General features: G+C 35.9%; 5 protein-coding genes across 7 annotated transcripts; 2 read left to right on the top strand and 3 right to left on the bottom strand.

The window, feature by feature from the left end:
• Positions 1-62: 62 nt before the first annotated feature.
• LOC106450827 (eukaryotic translation initiation factor 3 subunit F) lies at positions 63-1,612 on the bottom strand. Its single transcript, XM_013892595.3, has 6 exons — positions 1,310-1,612; positions 1,167-1,246; positions 842-1,071; positions 628-749; positions 416-529; positions 63-328 (listed from the first exon to the last, which is right to left on the bottom strand). The coding sequence occupies exons 1-6, from the start codon at positions 1,541-1,543 to the stop codon at positions 239-241; spliced, it is 870 nt and encodes a 289-aa protein (XP_013748049.2). The 5' UTR covers positions 1,544-1,612; the 3' UTR covers positions 63-238.
• A 1,223-nt stretch (positions 1,613-2,835) lies between these two features.
• Positions 2,836-4,286, bottom strand: LOC106450828 (nematode resistance protein-like HSPRO2). Its single transcript, XM_013892596.3, has one exon. It carries the CDS (start codon positions 4,216-4,218, stop codon positions 2,959-2,961), a length of 1,260 nt encoding a protein of 419 aa, XP_013748050.1. The 5' UTR covers positions 4,219-4,286; the 3' UTR covers positions 2,836-2,958.
• Positions 4,287-12,448: 8,162 nt separating this feature from the next.
• LOC106450829 (proline-, glutamic acid- and leucine-rich protein 1-like) lies at positions 12,449-14,325 on the top strand. 3 transcript variants are annotated; one of them, XM_048780479.1, is made up of 6 exons: positions 12,449-12,577; positions 12,912-12,945; positions 13,050-13,148; positions 13,222-13,524; positions 13,618-13,849; positions 13,928-14,325. In XM_048780479.1, exons 2-6 carry the CDS (start codon positions 12,922-12,924, stop codon positions 14,116-14,118), a joined length of 849 nt encoding a protein of 282 aa, XP_048636436.1. In that variant the 5' UTR covers positions 12,449-12,577; positions 12,912-12,921; the 3' UTR covers positions 14,119-14,325. The 3 variants fall into 3 exon arrangements, with proteins under 3 accessions (XP_048636436.1, XP_048636434.1, XP_048636435.1); XM_048780477.1 differs by lacking the exon at positions 12,449-12,577 and adding an exon at positions 12,580-12,823; XM_048780478.1 differs by lacking the exon at positions 12,449-12,577 and adding an exon at positions 12,639-12,823 and having other exon boundaries at positions 13,053-13,148.
• Positions 14,326-15,113: 788 nt separating this feature from the next.
• Positions 15,114-16,337, top strand: LOC106450831 (clathrin light chain 2). Its single transcript, XM_013892600.3, has 3 exons — positions 15,114-15,482; positions 15,590-15,743; positions 15,906-16,337. The coding sequence occupies exons 1-3, from the start codon at positions 15,229-15,231 to the stop codon at positions 16,236-16,238; spliced, it is 741 nt and encodes a 246-aa protein (XP_013748054.1). The 5' UTR covers positions 15,114-15,228; the 3' UTR covers positions 16,239-16,337.
• A 31-nt stretch (positions 16,338-16,368) lies between these two features.
• LOC106450830 (mucin-17-like) lies at positions 16,369-19,614 on the bottom strand. The gene is made up of 5 exons (XM_013892599.3): positions 18,968-19,614; positions 18,752-18,869; positions 18,098-18,212; positions 16,895-18,013; positions 16,369-16,821 (listed from the first exon to the last, which is right to left on the bottom strand). The coding sequence occupies exons 1-5, from the start codon at positions 19,158-19,160 to the stop codon at positions 16,555-16,557; spliced, it is 1,812 nt and encodes a 603-aa protein (XP_013748053.1). The 5' UTR covers positions 19,161-19,614; the 3' UTR covers positions 16,369-16,554.
• Positions 19,615-20,558: the final 944 nt, after the last annotated feature.

The raw sequence follows: 20,558 nt of genomic DNA, 5'->3' as shown, positions 1-20,558 counted from the left end.
CGAAAACAAATATTCATTAACGTTGTTGTATGTTTTAGTGTTATTATTGTTTTGTTCTGAACTTCATATCAACACGACGTGTTTGTTTTACTATCTCGAATCCGAAAGTCTTATGACGCTACACCATCCATACTCAAGAGACTGAATCTTACACGAACTTTTTGTCAAAAAAAAAAACATTGAAACCAAAAGCAACATTCCTCATTTTCAGCAAAACCTTGTGTGTTCAAAAGCTCAATTACAGCATTTGAGCAGCTGTGTTCAGCTTCTCCGCTAGACTCAACTGTGTCCTTGTTATGCTCGACAGGTACAACAGAAGCAATTGGTCCTGTCACAGCACAAAACCCCATCCATCAGTTACGAACTTACAATCACATGTATAACTTGTTTTTACTGCGAAGAGTTTTTTTTTAACCTGGAGACTATCATTCACAAGGTTATCAAAGACTTGTGGGGGTAATTTGGGAAGCGAGGCTACTGCCTCTGCAATGAATCGTCCTATGTTGTTGTCTGGAGGTGTTTGACCTTCCTGAGAAATTTCATCAAAAAAATATACAACAAAGATCATACACGGTGGATAAATAGACTCTCTGTTTTAGCTTTAAAGTGTATAACAAACAAGCTCACCACGACGCTGTCAACATATTTGTAGACATCGTTGATTAAACTCAACAGTCTCTCCATTGTTAGCTCCATTCCTTCCATGTCATTTGGGAGTTTGTCAACCGCTGTTGCCTTGAGAACATCATCTGCAGAATCAAAAACGATAAAGCTAAGATCCTCAACTCATTCACAATCATTAAAGAGACAATCTTTAAATATCGTCTCTAGCCATACTCACATCCGACCCTCTCAGCCTCAACCATACGGAGATCAACAGGAACCTCTTGAAACTGTGCAGCGAGCTGACGATCGCCAAGTGAAAGGTTTGAAGATACAAAGGCTTTGATAGCACCCTCACCATTAGTAAAACCAGTGTCCACAGTCAAATGAATAGGGTTGGTGACTTCTCTAGCGTAGAAGTCATGAATCAAAGCACTACCACCATTCACACCAAGACCAGTTGAATACCTACATACATCATCATCATCATCAGATCAAATACATTATCTCTAATTCTCTATCAGCTAAGATCCAATCCAATGCCTAATCACGTGAGAAAGTACCAGCCAACGATTATCTCCTTGGGATTCACCTTAAGGTGCGAAGCTAACATGTTGTGGTGGTAATCAATATCCACAGCAACCTGTATCAATACGAAACGTTTCATCTCACATTCTCGCAATCTAACAAACAGATCGATTCGAACCTGATCGGAAGATTCGTTGTGAGGGACGGCGTATGAGTTGCGGATATCGACGGTTCCGTCAGGTAAGATGGATCCGAGGAGAGTGCCGATGACTCGTTCGGCTGAGTCGGGACGTCGCACGAAGCAATCGCAGACGTTGAAGATCACGAGAGGGTGGATCCTCGCCGTGAGGATGGAGGTTGTCGATGACGGAGTCGCGAATTGTAGGACGGTGTGCTCGTTCGCCGCCGCCATGGTTGAGGTTTCTGAGATTCGGTTAACGGCAAAAGGCGCGAGTCTGTTGTGGAGAGGAGATTTAGGGCTTACGATGGAAAAAGGGTTGTGTATTAGCCATTAATGGGCCGAAAAATAGGCCCATTATGTGTATTATTGGACCGACGAAAAAAAGATTATGGACTAGTCTTTAATCATTTGGTTTCAGTTTCGTTTTACTGTATTGCTAAATTGTCTGCTTTCACCTTTGAGTGCCGAGATTGATGGTCGTTTTAGAAATTCGTGGAGAAATCAATTTTTTGATCAAAGCAGTTTCACACATGTATATCTGGTTGGCTTATACATTGATGCTGATTCTACATTCTTACATGTCTCTGTTCTTTTTATGATTTTTCTTAGATCATCTATAATGGTTTCTTCTGCTTTTCTCTTAAATAGAAAATTTTAAAAAAATAAATGAAGAAATATTTTCAGTGTATCATTGTAAAATAGATAAAAAAATGCAAATATATTGAAACCATGTATCTTCGTCTAAAAATGGAGATGGTTTGCGACCAAACTCATTTTATAGGACATTTAGGGTCAAGTATAGATCTAGGCTAAAGATATCTTTTGATATATATTATAGGATATTTGTTTAGCCACCCATCATGGTTTTGAACCGCATCTATTTGACTAGATAATTGTTATTTTTGTTTCATTTATGATAGTGGAATTGTGTTTTTTCTAGTATAGTCCAAATACTAACACTTAAAAAGATAAGTGGTAATTTGTTGAGGATTAAACCATTTCAGATTGTTCATTCTACTTTTCACTCTAAAATATAATTAATAATTCTATAATAGAGTTAAGTTATATCTTAATGATATTCTAATTTAGGTGTAAAATAGAATCATGAAAAAAAAAAACAACTTACTTCATATATAGAGTAAACTCGTTTTTACATTAATATAAAAGTGAAAATAAAATACCATTAAAGCATATTTACTTCAAACTATATTTTAATGTGAAAAATAAAATAGAGGTTGGAAATGCCTAGTTTTGCTCGTTAATCAACCACTCAGTTTATAGATTAAGAATATGACCGATCCTGTCCTGAACACACATTGTCTTGTGGTATAGTGGTTGAATAGTGATTTTCAACAAAGTTGAGTTACTGGATCCGATTCTGATATGTCTAGATTTTGCGATCTTTTTGGTACTTTATGCATATAAATAAGCATAAAAATTTCTTATCTGCTTTAATCATAAGTCTTCTATGTATTCTCAGACATGGATTGCGATTCTTGTTTGTCCTAATAAGAAAAATCGTGGATCGTATAAAATGAATTGTATTCAAATATTCCAAAATTTCATGAAGTTACATCTAATCACCAATTTTATATAAAAATAAAAAGCGGTATTTAAAAGAATTGTTATGTTCCTCCTTTCTTTCATCACCCAACGTGGCTCCAGAACTCTCCCAAGAACGTCTTCGCCGCGTCAAGACTCGGAAAATAAGTCGGCTCCATGAATATCTGCCTCACCGAGTCACACTCCGTGTTCATCTCCGCGCTCCCCATCACCGCCGCAACCACCTGCTTATACGAGAAAAAGAACCTCTTCGCCGCAGCTTCCACACCTTGCATCCCTTGAAGCAAATGAATCTTATCACACTCCTCTCCCTTCCTCGCGTAAAGCCTCATCGCCGCCTCTTGCAGCCTCGGTCCTCCCGTGGGATCCACCTCAACGCCCAGCACAAACGGCACCTTCTCCCTCAAACCCTTAGACATCTTCATCACCTCCACCAAACCTCTCGACCTGAAACAAAACGCGTCGTTTTTACCGGCCGTCTTGATATGCAACTGCTTCTTGAGTTTAAGAAAGTCTTCAGGATCCATCAGGAGGTGGAGATCTTCTACTTCAATAAGAAGCTTCCATATACTCTCCACCAAGTAGACGTCTCTCGACGCTTCACCGAACCTCCCTTGGTCTACACGAGTGCTGATACGTTTCAATAGGTTTGAAGACACGTGGAGCCATGACTCTATGATTTGGTGAAGGATGTATAACGTTTCGTTCTCGTTGTTATCGATATGATCAGCGTAAGGATTATTCCTGAGGCTGTATAACTCGTTCGGTCTGCAAACGGCGTCGTATTGGAGATTAGGTTTCCCGGAGATGTTCTGTTCACCGAGACCGAGCGTGTACTTAGAGAACCTCATCTCGTTATCGATCGTGGATAAGATCTTCTTCCCAAAGGCTTCTGACTTACGCCACGTGGCTAGCTGTGGTAGCAAGCTGAGAGAGCTTCGTTCATTCCCGACAGGAACTGATTCATCTTCTTCCTCGCAGATGGATGATATGAGTTTGATCTGACACGTGAGGATCGAATCCAACCGTCGGTTCCATTCGCGGTTGTTGATGTACGGTCTATTGTCGGAACAAACGGCTAAGACCAATCTGAAAGTGATCTCTAAAGCTTGGAGAGACGGTTTGAGGATAGGCTCGTGCGACCAGCGAGGGAAGTCACGTGATGACCAGAGGATGCTTAGCTCGGGGAGACGGAGGTAGAGCTCGTAGGCGGAGCAAGATGATGGAGCGGAGCAGGAGATGGGGGATGAGACAGGGAGCTTGAACGGCGAAGGGATGGTGACGTGGAGCTTGGTAGGTAAGTCCGGTGACACCATCTTCCTCTTGCAATCTGTATCAACCATTTTTTTTTTCTTCTCTCTGTTTTGATTATTGTTTTTAAATAAATATATTCTAAAATTTGTTTTGATGAGTAGAGAAGGTTACAAGGAGTAGTATATATATAGAGAACTAATGGATAGGGAAGGAGGAAAAGGCGTGTGGAATTATACCGGCGCGGGGATTTTGAAAGTCAACGTGAGACGCGGTCTATTTTTTTTCTTTAACTATTTGAATACTTTTTCGGTAACTTTTTGTTGTTTATTATTTGAATATTTTTAGATAGAATAGATTAATTTACGGATTAATTATTTTATTTTTGGCTTCAAGGGGAGGATACACTTTAATCTATATTGTAGGAAGCTTTTTCATCATAATGTTTTGTTTAGGCATATTATCGCAATTATTCTTCTGATTGCTTAAAAAAATATTAAGTAGCGGATAGTATGCCTAAACCAAACATTATAAGCATATTCTAGTTATAAGAATGTTTGGTTTAGGCATATTATAGCATTTTTGGTTGTTTTATTTTAAGAAAGTCAAATTATAAATATGATTTGTAACATGTTACATACATTTTTTGTCAACGTATAAATAGATATTTTTATAAATATCAAACAGTTTGGTTAGATGATATTTGCGATAAGGTTGGATTGACATGATTATAATTTTTTTTGCAGTTACATAATTTTGAAAGTCAATAATGCGTTATGGGTTGTCACTTATGAGCATATCCCACTGAAACCCTCAGTTCTATATTTTTATATTAGAACAACCATTTCGTTATTCGACTTTAAGAAAGTCAGATTATAAAAAAAACGTAACATGTTACACACAATTTTTGTCAACTAATATATTTGTAGTCATAATAATTATATAAAAGTTTGATTTGGTTGATATATGCGATATCAAAATAAGGCTGTATTATTGACATATGTATAAAATCTATGCAGTTACAAAGTTTTGGAAGTCAATAATTCGTTGTCACTTAATTCGAGCAGATCCCACTAAAACTTTAGTTCTATATTTTTTACCATAAACTTTTTTTTCTTCTTAAAACCACAATTGCAAAGTTTACAAGCTATAAGTTTACAAAGTTAATTGTTGAATATAATAATAGTTAGGAATGTACAGTATAATTACACAATCAACCAACCACTCATGCAGTTGGTGTTTTGAATCATCATATATACCAGTTACATGAAGCTATATAAGGTTACATAAATATATATATATTTCTATATGTACATCTATACCATATAACATTAACATGTTCATTAACCGAACATTGTTACAAAAAAAAAGAGTTTATTAACCGAACATAAATCACCCTTTTTACCAAAAAAAAAAAAAAAAAAAAAAACATAAATCACCCTTGATTAAATACAATATATATATATATATAATATATATCAATTCAGTGGTATCATATTTGAACTAATCTAACCATATGTATAGCTAAACATGAAAACAAGCAAAACAATGTGGAATTCTTTACTTGCGAAGTGACGGAACGGGCCAAGAACTTTGAAAGCCAAAAGGCGTAGATTCTATAAAGATCAAGGAAAAAAGTAATTCTGGTGTCCGTGTATCGTTGATTCGAAACTTGAACATTAATTAAATAAATTGAGAAAACTCTCTCTTCGGCTTTTTTTCAATTTATCAAACATGTCTTTACAAAAGTGTAAAGACTATATATTTATAAGAGTGTAGCCACCAGTGTTTGAGAGATGCGTTTGCTTGTTTAGCGAATGTATCCTAAACTACTACTGTATTATTTTCCTTTTCTCCCTGCGTCGTATGGTAATAACTAATATTTAAAACGCAAAGAAATAGTCATTAGTGTGCGAACGATAAAACAAAAGAATTTGGTGACTATTTAGTGTAGCATTTAGACGGTGCCGTGGTATATTATATAGATGCCAAGCTTATCCAACATAATGTGATGAAGGTTGGAGTTTGGTCTCAATTTCCTTTCAAATAGTTATTACTAGGAAGCTGTCGTTTCCTTTGACTTTGGTTTTTTTTTTCTTCAAGATCAATATTCCATCTCGACGATGGTTTTATTTATGTATTATCCGTGCTAATAAGGGGTTTTGTTGAATAAGACTACTAATGTTTGGGATTTACCCGAATAAGTTTAAGTGCATGCACTCGACTTTGTGACCATAAGATTAGTGGATGTTTATGTTATTTTTACGGCAGACCAAAGGATAGTTGAATTTGATTAATAGTAGATGTACGTTTCAGTTATTTTTAGCGTGTACGTCGATCATAAGTTCCATTATTCACTTATTTGTAGTCATACTAGTCACAACTATTACCTTTAAGACTTTAAAACATATGAAAAGTATGCAGAGGAGTTTGTAGATTGTCTTCTTCTTCTTCTTCTTCTTCTATCTTTCATAGGCTGCTTCTTTATTCCTTCCTTAACTTTGAATTCAAATAACTAAATAAGACATCCTTAGAGGGGAAACAAATTTAGTTCATAGTACATATATAAGAATATTATCTCATCCACATATTCGGTTAGTGATAGTCTGATAGATAAAGACTCGCAATATATTCCATTTAGATATCAATGATATCTTCTTTTTATATAGGCCATTAAATATAAGATGATCATATGAAACAAGCAACCATCGATTCAATAAAAACACAACATTGTATTTATTTTGGTCATTCTATTATATGTCTTCATTTTTCTCTGCTTAACACCTCATTGCTTTAGCAAAAATGTATAGTAATTTTCTTAAAACTTTTATTTTACGTGCAAACACATAACGAAAATATTAGAAAAGAATATTAATCTCATATAACTCACGTTAACTCGTATTTTGAATAATCATTTCCTAGAAAATATATTTCAATACATAATACTAGTTTCTCTTGTGGAAAAACAAACAAATATTGAGTTATTCGAAAAGTATTCATCTTTTTGAACGGTTATAAGATATGATGGGTTTATATAACTAAGTATAAAAGGAAGATGTGTTACTTGTTAGAATTCCTTTCAAGTTTACGATAAGTCTTTCCTACTCTTTTAAAATCTTTTTCGCCTTTATACATAAGCCATGTTCGTTTAGTTGCCGCAGGTTTCGGCGTCAGCGGCAGCGTCAATGAGGACAGTTGTTGTTCGTTTCGCAGACGCTGACGCTGACGCTGCCGCTGACGCTGCCGCATATCATATCGCGACCGTAGATTTTATCGGCGTCAGCCGCAGGACGCAGCGTTCGGACGCTGCCGCTACCGCCGATTCCTGCATCAACGAAACGAACAAGAGTTGACGCTGCCGCTACCGCCGGTACCTGCGGCAACCAAACGAACAGCCCTATAATCTTCTTCCTTATACATTGTTTTCTGTCCAAACGTTATTTATACGAAAAGAGTGACCCTCGCGCGTATATTCCCGTAGAAAGAACAAAATGTAAAGATTAATTGTTTGGTGCTTTTTCTTATTACGTAATAGCGTTTTATCAAGAAAAAGATCACCGATGGATGGTTAATATATGAAACTGGCCAAAACATATAAGCAAAACACTTGAAATTCCACGTTATTTGAATATATGGTTGAAAAATCAACGTACACTAATACACCATGTACTTAGATTATCAAACCATTTTCTGTTTTCTATCATTGTTGACTTGGAAATGTTTGATCATTTTTTCACCAAAAAAATGTTTGATCATTTTAAACGGTCGTTATTGTTTTATTTTATTTTCCCCAAAACTAGGAAAAAATTATATATTAAAATCCTTTGTTCCATTAAAATACTACTATATGATAGGGACCTGGCTTCCATCCGTTTTGGTGACCAATCAGGTGATCTCGCGCATAAGAAAAGGACACGTGTGATTCGTCATGTCACATGTGCATCACCAACTTGGGTCCAACTCTTATCGGTATGAACTGCCAGGTGGTCAAAACAGAACCAGTAAACGGTTCTAGAACAAATACCTACGTGGCAAGACAGCTGGAACGGTGATTGGCATTCACGTTTATCTACGCCGCTGATTAATCCATTTGGATGGGCCCTCATCAACTACCTTTATTTTTTGTTTTGTTTTCACTTTTATTTACATCTCTACATATAATAATCACTGCGATTATCAAAAATGTTCATTTAAAATTCATTTTCTGTTGTTTTATTGGATTTCCTTTAATTAAATAGAGTTGTAGTATACTCGTAAATGTTTTAGTACATTATATCAATTACATCGTCGTGGATAATAATGGATTTGGTTTGGTTATAGATGATATTGTTTGTGGATAAACACATGACTACTGACTATTGTTTATGAAAAATAAATCATAAAATAAAAAAGAGAGTTGGAAGAGAGTCAACAAAAGTTTAGCTAACAAAAGAAACAGGTTTCCTGGGAATGAAGCATGTCACCGGCCGCATTATCCGACCATTATCCAATCTTCTAAATTTTTTTTGAGCATCTCTCTTTTTCTTGCTTTTAATTTTCTTTTAATTCAAGTTTTTAATGATTAACAATTAATACTTTAATTTGAGTACATCTGAAAAAAGAGTTGTAGTCTTTTAGTAGGTACCCACCCACAAACCATGATTTACAGTCTTAGTTTTTTGTTGAGCCTTATCTAAACATCAATTGTCCAAGATCTAGTAGTCAGAACATAGTTAATCAGATGTTGTTTTAAACGAAAAAAACAATCAATCGAAAAACATTAAAGTAATATAACATCAATCTAACATACAATAATATCTGAACAACCATTTATATTTTCTATTTCGTTGATAACCTTAATATTTTTTTTGTTCCACTGATGTGTTTTAGATATTGTCTAAACTTGGACTAGATGGCATTGTTCGGATAAAGTTTGGTATGGGAACACATCATGCTGCCTAAAATGCTCAATAAATGCCGGAGAGGAGAAGACAAGTAGTATTATTTTGCATGTGGATGAGATCTAACACCAAATTAAATAAAAATACATATTCCTTGGTGGGACATTCTTAATTTCTCTATTTTCCTACCTCTGTTTTATCCTCTTTTTATTTTGAAATTTAGCCTATATAGAAAATAACTCAGTAAACACAAAAGTTGACACAAAAAAACTCAGTAAACACAAAATAATAATTTATGATTGTTAAATTATTGGTAAGGTGTAGCATGTCGCTCGAAAACGTTAAATAAGAAATTATAATTTTTATAGGCTTTCTTTTTCGCGTTAATTGCATTTGCTTCGGCAACCGGATATATTATTGCAGTCCATGCATGCATCATAGTTCGAAGCTGTGACAATATCGTAATGAACTATGCTGATTGAAAGTACAAGCTGTGACAATAGCTATTAGCTATATATATATATATATATATATTAAAAAGTCGTATCAATTTGATGTATATCCGTTGTGAAACATGGAAACATATTCTCCTTTCTTCGTGTATGTCGGACTCTTTTTTTGACTTTTACTTGACAAAGCAAATGGATACAACTTTGAACTTGGAATAATACCGATCTTAGCACAAAATGGCATCTCAGAGGAAGAAGTCCTTATCCACCAAAAGCCTTCTTCACTTCATTTTTCTTCTTCTAATAAATATTCAAAAGATAATGTAATAGAAAGTTTAGCACCACATTCATTTTTTTAAATAAATTTTTGATAATTAAAAGTGGCACGACATGTTCCTCTTTAATCTACGCAGTTCCCACGCTTATGTTCCTTCCTCTCATGGGAAATGCCTAGAATGAGTCTCATCCATTTTCCCATAGAGCATGCTTGTGCTTCAATCAGACAAAGAAAAGATGCGTGATTATCCCCTTTAATTCTTCTTTAAGCAATTTATAAGGAAAACATAAAACAAGTAATATTTTATTAAATAAAACTTACTAATCTGATGCTATTATTTTTCTTGATATGTATTTGAGGCTAACCCTGCTGTTAAATAATACCTCAAAATCATATAATAAGCACAAAGAAAGTAAACGTTACAAGGTTTGGTAATTCCAAACCACCATTTGGAAATAACATGAAAACGATGAATGTGCGACCACAAGCAAAGATCTTAATCAACACTAACTCGTAACTAAAGAATCCTAAACTACTAGATTTTATAAACTTTCTAATAGAAATCATTATCCGATCTCCTGACATTTGAACCTTCAAAGGCCAAAGCTCAAGCATTTTCCAAACATAAACAGCCAAAACTATATTATAAATATTTTTAAAAAAAACTATATTATAAATAATTTATTATGCCAAATTGATGACCATAGAAACTTCATCATGCCAATACGTGTAAAACTGAAACTGTTAACCAATATAATTGGTTCAAAAGAAAATATGGACGGAACTAAACTTAAAGAACCAGAAAGCAATTGTTGATAGATATACAAAAATATCAATAAAACGTGCAGCAACGAAATTCAGAAAGTGAAAATTTCAAATATTCAATTTAAATTGATAATCTCATATATATTAATTGAAAAATGATCACTTCTTTCTGTATCAACCAGGGGCAGATCTAGAACTTGATTTAATCGGAGGTACATAATATTTTTCACTATATTTTATAATTCAATAGGGGGCACTATCATTGATTAAGCTTAATTACTCAAAGAAATTGAAAAATTAGATGGAAGCACATGCCCCTGTACCGCTCTTACTACGTCCGCCACTGGTATCAACATGTCATCACGATGATGATTCTTAGAATTTTTAGAGAAATAAATTGGTCTATTTAATTATATAATATTTTTTTATTAAATTAACCATAAATTCATTATTAATGCTTTTTATTATTTTTAAAATAAAAGTTACAGAATTGACTAATATGACTAAAATGTATATGGCAATTAATGATTTTAAATAATAAAGATTTGATAAAAATTAGTGTATCTTCAATTATATTTGTTTAATTTTAAACTATTAAAATAAATTAAACAACCACATTAAAAATTTAGATTTTTTTGTGTATGTTATATTTTGAATTTAAAAAAAATGACTATAAATTACTAAAATTGTTAAAATTTTTACATTCAAATTTTCTAATCCATGGTTAAATTTTTTTGTTATGACAAGATATAATGATTACAAAATCATATAACTAAAAAGTCTAATTTAATTAATTATTGAGATTAAATATATATACATATATATAATTTTAAATTAAACTCTATACCATATAAAATACATAAATATTTTAATTTCAAAATTTACTTTGATCACAATTTCTTTTTGATAAAAGTTTTGAACAAACATTAACAACTTAATTTTTAAAAATTATAGATTACTAAAACATTAATCCCACAAATAAAAACTTTGTTATCAGTAAACTTTTTTTTGCTATAAAAGATACAAATAATTAAAAACCGTACGAATATAAATCATCATTTTAATAGATATTAATATTAAAAATATAACGTATATTAAATAGAAAAATATTGTTTACATTAATAAAATTTATTTATATATTCACACCAATTTAATTATATATGTAATAGTTACTCAATTTTAAATTATTTAATATATATTTATTATTTCATATAATACCTAAAATAATATATATATATACAGTATATGATATTCATTTCGCGCAATAATAAAAATAATTGGTGAAAGCCTAAGACACATATTATAACTAAACAGACTCTTCCTCCACAGCCACCACCACAAGAGCTCCACCAGATTCTCCTGAAACCAGTGCAGCCGCTGTCACAAACTTGCTTGGATCCTGAACCAATATACTCCTATAGAGTTAATCACAAACTTGCTTGGATCCTGAACCATTATATTCCTATAGAGTTAATAAACGTTTTCAGGACTAATCATAAATTGTGAAGCTCAATGGGCTAACTTTCACATTCTCAGCATCAGGGAAAGAACATTTAGTAGCTAAGGTAAATTGGCTTTGAGATGTGGCCCAAATGAGATCTTAGCCCAGTATCACATTAAATGTATCCACTTCTCTTTAGGAATGTATTTCATCTCTTTAAACGAGGCTACTTGTTTAATTAAAGAGCTCTCTTTATTAAATGTATGTATTCACATATTTTTATCTAATCTCATTTTGAATAACAAGATTAAGAAAAATAAGTTTTTAATTTTGGTTCATACGAATTGACATTTTTTTTAATTTAAGTACATGAATGTAAGAAGAATTTGTGTCATTTAACAACAACAACTTGCTTAACCAATCAAACAAAGAAAATGTATCAATTTATTATTCGCAAAAGGTAGGTTGTTAAGTATAGTAATAAAATAACAATTCAGTTAATAAATTATGATATATTAATAGACATTTTGTTTCTCTCTTTCTCTCACTCGTGCGAACGATTTCTAAAGAGAAGAAGGAAGCGAGTGACGTCTCTGTCTCTATCTACACTCTAGGTCTCTTTCCTCCTTCACCACCGCCGTAAGCTGCTTCCTCTCTCTCTCTCTCTCACTAACTAGATCTACGCCTGATGTGTGTGTTTCGTTGTTTTACGCTTCTCTTTAAGTTTGTGACTTTTGAAATGTCTCATACTGATTACTGATTTTGTAACAAAAAGTTTCGATCTTTTGAAAGTTTAGGCTATCTCTAAGTTTTAAAGTTAACGACTTTTGAAATGTCTCTACTGTTTAGCTTCTGGAAACGAGCTAAAGTTTCGATCTTTTTATGGTTTGTTGTTTTGTTCTTTGTGTTTGTGTTTGATTGTAGAACACGTAGACTGAAAAGTAACAGTTTTTTTGTTCTTGGGTTTCTTCAGGATAGCTGTAATGGCGCCTAGAGGAAGGAGAAAGGTAAAGCCTTTAACTGTTATTACATAAGAGGTTGAATTGAACAGATCATGACTTTAAAACTCATTCTTAGGTGAATCTCTGATGGGTTGTATCTTTTCATGCAGAAGGCTGGACTGACGAGAGCGGATGCAGCACGAGATGCCATGAGAGCTTTTGGCTTTGCGGAGCGTCTTATCAATGTCTGCATCAAGGAGTTGCTTGAGGTATAACCTTTCCTTTTTTTTTTAACTTCCCTTCCTTGAAAGTGTTTTGATTTGAAGAGTGTTTTTACTTCAGGTGTATGGCGAGGGAGGGTGGTTTCTGATCGAAGAGTGTAGTTACTCGGTGCTGTTACACAAGTGCCTTGAAAAGTCAGATGAGCAAGACAAGAACTTGGCTGAAGATGGGATTGAAGAGAGGGCTGAGGAACAAAACCTTGAGATGGCTGATGCTGAAGAACAAGAACAAGAAGACAATGAGATGGTTGAGGCCGAACAAGACCAAAACCAAGAGATGGTTGAGGCAGGACAGGACCAAAACGTGGAGATGGTTGAGGCAGGAGGACAAGAACCAACGCCTCAGCTAGAAGAAAAACAAAAGGTTTATTTGTTCTTCTTCTTACTCTCTCTCTCTCTCTCGGTCTCTCTCTGCTTGTTACCTAACTTGCATCATGATCTTTTGTTTGTACTACAGGAACAAGAGCAGCAGGTTGAGGATGGAAGAGGCGATGTCGGTAGCAACTCAACATCTCTGGTGGGAGGTGTTGCCGAGACAGGTGCAAAGACTTGTCAGACCGAAGCTTTATCAACCACCAGCGTGACAGACATCTTGGACTCATCATCGCCAGCAGGAGAAGCATCAGTGATAGATTATGTATCACCAGCAGCAGATGCATCAGGAGGCTTTGCACAACGTCCTGCTGAAGGTAATAAACAAACTCACTCATTAGCCATTAAACTATCTCTATCATTCATTCTTACTGATGTTAAATATCTTTCTTTAGGTGTCAAGAGTTCCGGATGTGGAGGATGGATAAGTGATTCGGATGAGGATGAGGATCCAGATGCTGTTAGTGTTGGCGATGATGATGAGATCATTCAGCTGACTCCAGAACCGCTCTGTGAAGAGCTTGAGGAGCTGGTCAAGGAACTACAGGGGGAGAAGAAGAAGAAGAGGACTAGGTGGGAAGACTAAGGAGCTCAAGAGAGAGTGAAAGAGAGTAAGTAGTATTAGGACAAGTAAGGAGTCACGAGAGAGAGAGACTTAAGTAGTATTGCATGTAAATAAAGGTTGAATGACCCATCGTTTCTTGAACACTCTGTGTGGGTCTTATTGAGCTATTTGTTTAAAACTTAAATATAAGTTTATAATTTATGGTGAAATAGTTATTTGGCTTGATTACAGGATTAACTCTTAACCAAAGTTATTTTTTACAATTCGTGATTTGAATGATTGTGTAGACAAATGTCTAGTTCCATACGGTTCCGGCAACATCACACTAGTGTTAAATAAATAATGTATACAATTTTTCTTTGTTTTGGTCATTGTATAAGATCTACCAAAAACAATGGTATAGATACCGTTGTCAAAACTAGATCTAAAATGTGGCTATTTCTTTTAATGAAGTGAGGCTAGGTATATATATATATATCAATTTATTCAGTAGCTATTGTACTTTTCTATAAATATTTTTAAAAATGTTTATAGATCTCTTAATCTTTTTTTTTAAATAATAATTTTTAAACTAATAATTTTTATTCACTTTCACAATTCAAATATATGTTGGATCCGTTTGATCCATGCTAGATCCGTTAGATACGCAACGTTTGATCCGCTTTTTCCATTCGGAATCTGATATGATCTGCAGGACAATGTTAAAATTGCAGTTCTATAGTTGCAGATCTTGTCTGGAATCAAGGTTTAGGTTTTAGTGACTGGTTTAATTTTGGAGTCTAGTGATGCCTTGATACACAAACTATTTTTTTTTTTTTTTTTTTTTGAACACCACACAAACTATTTATTAAACAAATGCATTCACCTTGTCTGATTATTTGACTTCAAAACCATATTAAACCAAATCAATCCTAAACCCGGAATGCTCACTCCCTGGCCCAATTACGAAAAATGATTTTGGCAAAGCCCATTAAGAAGATTTTACATAAAGACAGAATCACAAAGCTTTGATTGAAACTCAAGACACAAAGATTCGTCTTTCTTACTGTTCGGTCTGAAACTCAAAAAAGTTTTTTTTTTTTTTTGCTAAAATTTGGGTGAAACACAAAAGTTGTCATCTTGTTCCTGGAGATGTCTGTATTTGATGATTCGTTCGTTATACTCGGAGACGATGCATCTGAGTCCGTTCCGGTCTCAGCCTACGACGGTTCTGTCCACGTAGATGACTCCACCGATGACGTTTTCGCTGCACCTTCTTCTGATTACGGCGGTTACTCTAACGGAGCTGACGTCTTCGGATCAAACGGTGGTCACGACGGTCCTATCTTGCCACCGCCTTCGGATATGGAGTCTGATGAGGGAGCTGCTCTCAGAGAGTGGAGAAGGTTAGATCTGCTCGTTGATTGCTTTGCTCGTTGTTCTCCTCAAAGTTTATATCTTTTGGTTGCTTGTGATCATATGTATAGATCTAATCTCTATGTGTTGTGTGTAGACAGAATGCAATTCAACTTGAGGAGAAGGAGAAGAGAGAAAAGGAGTTGCGGAACCAAATAATTGAGGAAGCTAACCAGTTCAAAGAGGAGTTCCATAAGAAGAGGGAGTTAGCTTGTGAAAACAACAAAGCAGCCAACAGGGAGAAAGAAAAGGTGTCTTCTTTACCCACTTAGTTTGATCATTTGTTTCTCAACCTGTGCTGTTATCATGTGGTTTTGCTAGAATTGTTTCTAAAAATATATATTATTAGGCAACCGTTAGAGACTAACTCAAAGCCTATTGCTCACATTATATATCTCTTTTGAACACTTAAGCTGTATGTGGAGACCCAAGAGAAGTTCTACGCGGAAGCCAGCAAGAACTACTGGAAGGCAATAGCGGAGCTAGTTCCTAAAGAGGTTCCTACTATAGAGAAAAGAAGAGGGAAGAAGAAAGAGGACGATCCCAAGAAGCCTACAATCTCTGTGATTCAAGGTCCTAAGCCTGGCAAGCCAACAGACCTCTCAAGGATGAGACAGATCTTGCTGAAACTCAAACAGAACCCACCTGCTCACCTGAAACTCGCTCCTCAACCTCCATCAGAGGCAGCTGCTCCTCCAAAGAATGTTCCTGAAACCAAGCCCACCGAGGCTGTTGCTGCTACTTGATAAAAACCCTCTTTCATTGTTGTGTGTTATATACAGCTGAGATATTGTAAGGGCACATGTGTGTGTTATTAATTATTAACATAGTTATGTTATGTTGGATGATACTTGATTACATAACTCAAATCAGAAATCATTAAAAAGTAGTTAAATTATCTCAAACAATCAGATAACAACAATACCATAGAGGCGACTTCAGGTTAGAAAGTACTGACGCTACATCACATATCGTGTGAAAAGAACAACTCCCAATAATAATAATAAAGACAAAGAGGATCTCAAAGGTCAACGGTTTAACAAATTTCTTCATTTCTTGCATCTATCTCCCTTGTAAGCTAGCAGGAGGAGACCTGCAACCTCTCTCGCTACCAGCGTCATCTTCCTTCTCGCTAGCTGCTTCTAAGCAAACGCCATTGTTGTTGTACACACTGATCTCTGAGCTCGCGTTGCTGCTTGTCGCTAGTGGAGAGTCTGAAACATTCATCGGTCTGCCACGAGTATGTCCAGATCTCACACTGTACATTGACGATGCTGGAATGTTTGTCATCAAAGGTCTCAGGTTCCCTGGTATTGTCCTACGTATATCCTGTTGATTCATCAAATGTCTTATTAGTACTATTCTGGAAGAGAGAGAGAGAGAGAGAGATGAGATTACGCACCATGTGTCTTATTGCCATGTCAAGGGACTTCTTGGAGAGTGTTCTTCCAAATCCTGCACTATCCGGCGACGAGGACTTTGCAGACAAGTTACCATGAGGAGAGCCCTTTTCATCTGATCTAGGAGGAGCTAGTTTCCGCATGTTTATGACTCTTTCCACCATCTTTGCACCCATCATGACAGGACTAACATTGTCATTAGCTTTCGAATATCCACGGTTAACCGCAGGGACAGAGCTGCCGCTAGCGTACATCGGCGCTCTTCCTCTTGACGGCGAACATGACTGCCTTCTCGGTCTTCCTCCTCCTGCTAGCTCAACTGAATTAGAACGAGGGCTTGGAGCTCCTGGCCTGCCTCTTGTCGCCGAGAGTGGTCTTTCTGGTAGTGTTGTTCTTAGATTCGGAGGAGTCTCTAGTGAGAAGCCAGGCATGTCTGATGGCTTCCATGGCCTTGACCTCACTGTAGGAGAAGGGGCACGTGATGCAGCGGCGGGAGTGGTTTTAGATGGTGTTGGCTTTGACGCTGGAGAAGAAGGTTTGATTTGAGATGGCTTTGATGTAGTAGTGGTTGCAGCACTCGGGGGACGGCGAGTTGGTGTGGATGATCTTGATATGGTTTTAGGAGGAGGAAGTGTGGGTCTTGAAGAAGTTGGTGTTGAAGATCTAGCGGTGGATCTTGAGAGAGGTGTGGTGGATCTTGAAGGACCTGCAGATCTTGTGGTGGCGGTGCTAGTGGTGGATCTAGTTGTTGAACCAGCAGGCCTAGTAGTTGGTTTAGATGCAGTAGGTGTGAGCCTAGATGAACTTGTTGACCTACTCATAGGGGTAGGCTTAGTGGTTGCAGATGCAGTGGATCTGGAGTTAGTCAGAGAAGGTCGAGTAGTTGAGGAGCGTGAGGTGGGTGTGGAAGGCCTTGAGGATTTTGAGTTAGTTGTCAGTGTTGTTGATGATCTTCCAGCGGGTGTGGCGGGTCTTGAACCAGGTCCTCCAGCTGATCCGGGTCTTGAACCAGGTCCTCCAGATGATGAAGGTCTCCGAGTTGTTCCATTAGAAGAGGAAGTTTGCGGTTGTCTAGATGTTAGATGGTTCCTTGCAGCAGGCTCTGATGATGAATTCGCCAGCTAAGAACAAATACAATTCACAGGTTTACCATCATGAAGTAATGTTTCCAAAACATATAACACAGTAAGAAAGAACATTCTTACCCTAGAAGTCAATGTAGCAGGGCGGCCCTTTGAATCACCAGTCTGATTCATCATAGTTCTATGTGATTCCATCTCCAGCGAGGGAAATAGAGGAGTACCTGGAGGTGTCAGAAGCCTTCCAAACACAAAAGAGAGAAGTTAGGGCGGGAAATGATTATAGATAAATGATATTTTTTAAGGTAGCAAGAGTGAATGTCTAGGAGAGATAAAAGAGACGCTGTACTAACACTTCAACATCCTTTCTCAGTATCATTCACACACAGAAAAAAAAACATGAACACTTTACACAGCGAAGTTATCAAATTGGTAAGTACTCAATGCCAGTGTTTATCTAAGATAAGCAAGACTCACAAACAAAGAGTTCTATATTCTGACGCCAGATATGAGTCTATTGGGTTCAAACACATGCCTAATATAGTGCTATAGACAATGATGAAATGCAAAGAAGTTTCGATGTTACTTACATACAGCAACTAATAAGTAATAAACATACAACCAAAGCCATATGTCACTTAATAATCTCACATATGAAATACTAATTACACAATAAAAAAGATTACTTAATCTGCTTGCAGTTATTAAGATGGCTAAAGACATTCAAATAACCACAAGTGAAATAATCAAATAACCACATGGGAACAAACAGAGCTTTACCATTCATAGTCATTTTTGTCGCCTTCAGAGTTGAGAAAATCATCAGGAGGACCTGTCTTCCTTGCTGGAGCAGCACCACTTGAGATGTTAAACACTGGTGAAGTCCCAGGCTTTGAACCTACCACACAACACAAAAACCATCAAGACATCAATCAGGGTTGTCTTGTCTTGTCTTGTCTTGTCTCCACAAAATTAGAAAGCGTTAAAATATTTTGCCTAATGGAGACTCAAACTCATCAGGGTTGTTGTTGAGAAGGAGACTATCCTGCTCCTTCTCACGGCGTCTCATCTCGAGAAACAAAGAAAGCTCTTCATCTTTCTCAGCCATCATAGAAGCCCTAAGCTGTTGCCTCTGCCTCGCTGCTGAATCCAGCAACCGTGACTCATGTGCCCTAAAACTCCGATTCATCTCTCTCTCTCTCTACTCAACCAAACTTACAAATCAAGAGATGACTAAAAAAAAACCTAACTTAACTTCCAATCTACTCCCTCCACAACAGACAGACAGACAGACAAAACAATGTCCTAACCTTAAGTTAAAACTATTGTAAAAGTAATAAAATTGGAGAAAAATCGAAACTTTTCACGAGCTTGAAGAAGTTAATTCGCAGCACATTTTCACTAATTGTTCCCGCTTGAAAGTAAAGCAGAAAGGTAGGGCAAAAAAGTGAACTTTTTTTAGAAAGAAGACACGACCGCCATTGTAGGAGGAACGAAAGCTCGAGAGACTGACCCTAGTAACTATAGTGGAGAGAGACAAAACCCAGAAGCGGAAACAGCCTTAGCAAGAGAGAGAGAGTAATAAAAATGGAAGCTTTATGGGAGATCGATAGAGAAAGAGAGATTGTGAATTGGGAAGAGTGGCATGGAGTGTAAATATCGATCTGGAAGATGGGTTAAATTGTAAAATTACAGAAGTTTTTAAAAAATGTTTTTCTTTGGGGTTTGTGATTTTTTTTTATTTTTGTTTTATTATTTGTGTGTTTTGAGGGGACGTGACATCTCTCATCTGCTCTCTCTCTCTGCATCATCTTCTCTTTTGTATTACTCAAATGATTTTATAAGATTAATTGAAAGGAATGTTATTATTCAGTCTCTGAAACATGTTTTCTATGTGGAATAATCACCTTATGATTGTACAACTAGTGGACATCGTTCTCTCAAATCTCTTTGTGATTATTGTACTGATGGATCTCTTTGGTATTATTGTACTATAGTCAGTTTTGTTGAACCACATATAGAAATAGTGTTTTTGGAATAGTTGACTCCACTTATGATTATGATTAGGTCCTTAATCTATCACTAATTAGGTACTACATACTAAATTTTTAAGTCATTTATTAGTTGGTTAGTGATAAACTGAAAACAAAACACTCCAAACGTATACTTCTAAAATCTTTTCGATGGGTTAATATGTTTAATTGGTTCTCAACCAACTCCGTGTACATACTTTGAGTTATCTTGTTGTTTAGAAAACAATATTTGAACTACCTAAAAGGCTAAAACTGATAATGGAGATAAAAAAAAATTGATTAACAAGATAAACCAAAGAAAGCCTATAGGAGTTTGATTAGTAGACTAAAAACTAACGTTCATTGACATAAAACTATTGGGTATGGGTTTGGATTGGGTTTTTATATATTAGTGGAGTATCTCGAGACTATTAGACCACAAACCTAACTTAAGAATCAAAGGTTGATGTTGCTAATTTTAGATTACAGGGTTCATATGACTTTCTTAATCTCTGATGGCATTTTGACCGCAGCCCGCGGGCCTGGCCCGTACAAGACCCATGCGGGGCGGATTT

The sequence above is a fragment of the Brassica napus genome, chromosome A5, assembly GCF_020379485.1.
Source record: "Brassica napus cultivar Da-Ae chromosome A5, Da-Ae, whole genome shotgun sequence".
Lineage (NCBI taxonomy): Eukaryota > Viridiplantae > Streptophyta > Magnoliopsida > Brassicales > Brassicaceae > Brassica > Brassica napus.
The sequence above is the reverse complement of the archived record's forward strand: the minus strand, read 5'-3'. Positions and strand labels throughout refer to the sequence as shown.

Coding starts and splice junctions, on each gene's coding strand:
- LOC106450828 (XM_013892596.3), bottom strand. CDS start 4,218: ATGGTTGATACAGATTGCAAGAGGAAGATGGTGTCACCGGACTTACCT.
- LOC106450830 (XM_013892599.3), bottom strand. CDS start 19,160: ATGAATCGGAGTTTTAGGGCACATGAGTCACGGTTGCTGGATTCAGCA. Junction 18,213..18,751: donor GACAAAAATGACTATGAATG/GTAAAGCTCTGT, acceptor TGTGTTTGGAAG/GCTTCTGACACCTCCAGGTA. Junction 18,014..18,097: donor CTGCTACATTGACTTCTAGG/GTAAGAATGTTC, acceptor ATTTGTTCTTAG/CTGGCGAATTCATCATCAGA.
- LOC106450827 (XM_013892595.3), bottom strand. CDS start 1,543: ATGGCGGCGGCGAACGAGCACACCGTCCTACAATTCGCGACTCCGTCA. Junction 1,247..1,309: donor ACAACGAATCTTCCGATCAG/GTTCGAATCGAT, acceptor GTATTGATACAG/GTTGCTGTGGATATTGATTA. Junction 530..627: donor AATATGTTGACAGCGTCGTG/GTGAGCTTGTTT, acceptor GAAATTTCTCAG/GAAGGTCAAACACCTCCAGA.
- LOC106450829 (XM_048780477.1), top strand. CDS start 12,771: ATGTCTCTACTGTTTAGCTTCTGGAAACGAGCTAAAGTTTCGATCTTT. Junction 12,946..13,049: donor CGCCTAGAGGAAGGAGAAAG/GTAAAGCCTTTA, acceptor CTTTTCATGCAG/AAGGCTGGACTGACGAGAGC. Junction 13,525..13,617: donor AGCTAGAAGAAAAACAAAAG/GTTTATTTGTTC, acceptor TTTGTACTACAG/GAACAAGAGCAGCAGGTTGA.
- LOC106450831 (XM_013892600.3), top strand. CDS start 15,229: ATGTCTGTATTTGATGATTCGTTCGTTATACTCGGAGACGATGCATCT. Junction 15,483..15,589: donor GCTCTCAGAGAGTGGAGAAG/GTTAGATCTGCT, acceptor TGTTGTGTGTAG/ACAGAATGCAATTCAACTTG. Junction 15,744..15,905: donor CCAACAGGGAGAAAGAAAAG/GTGTCTTCTTTA, acceptor TGAACACTTAAG/CTGTATGTGGAGACCCAAGA.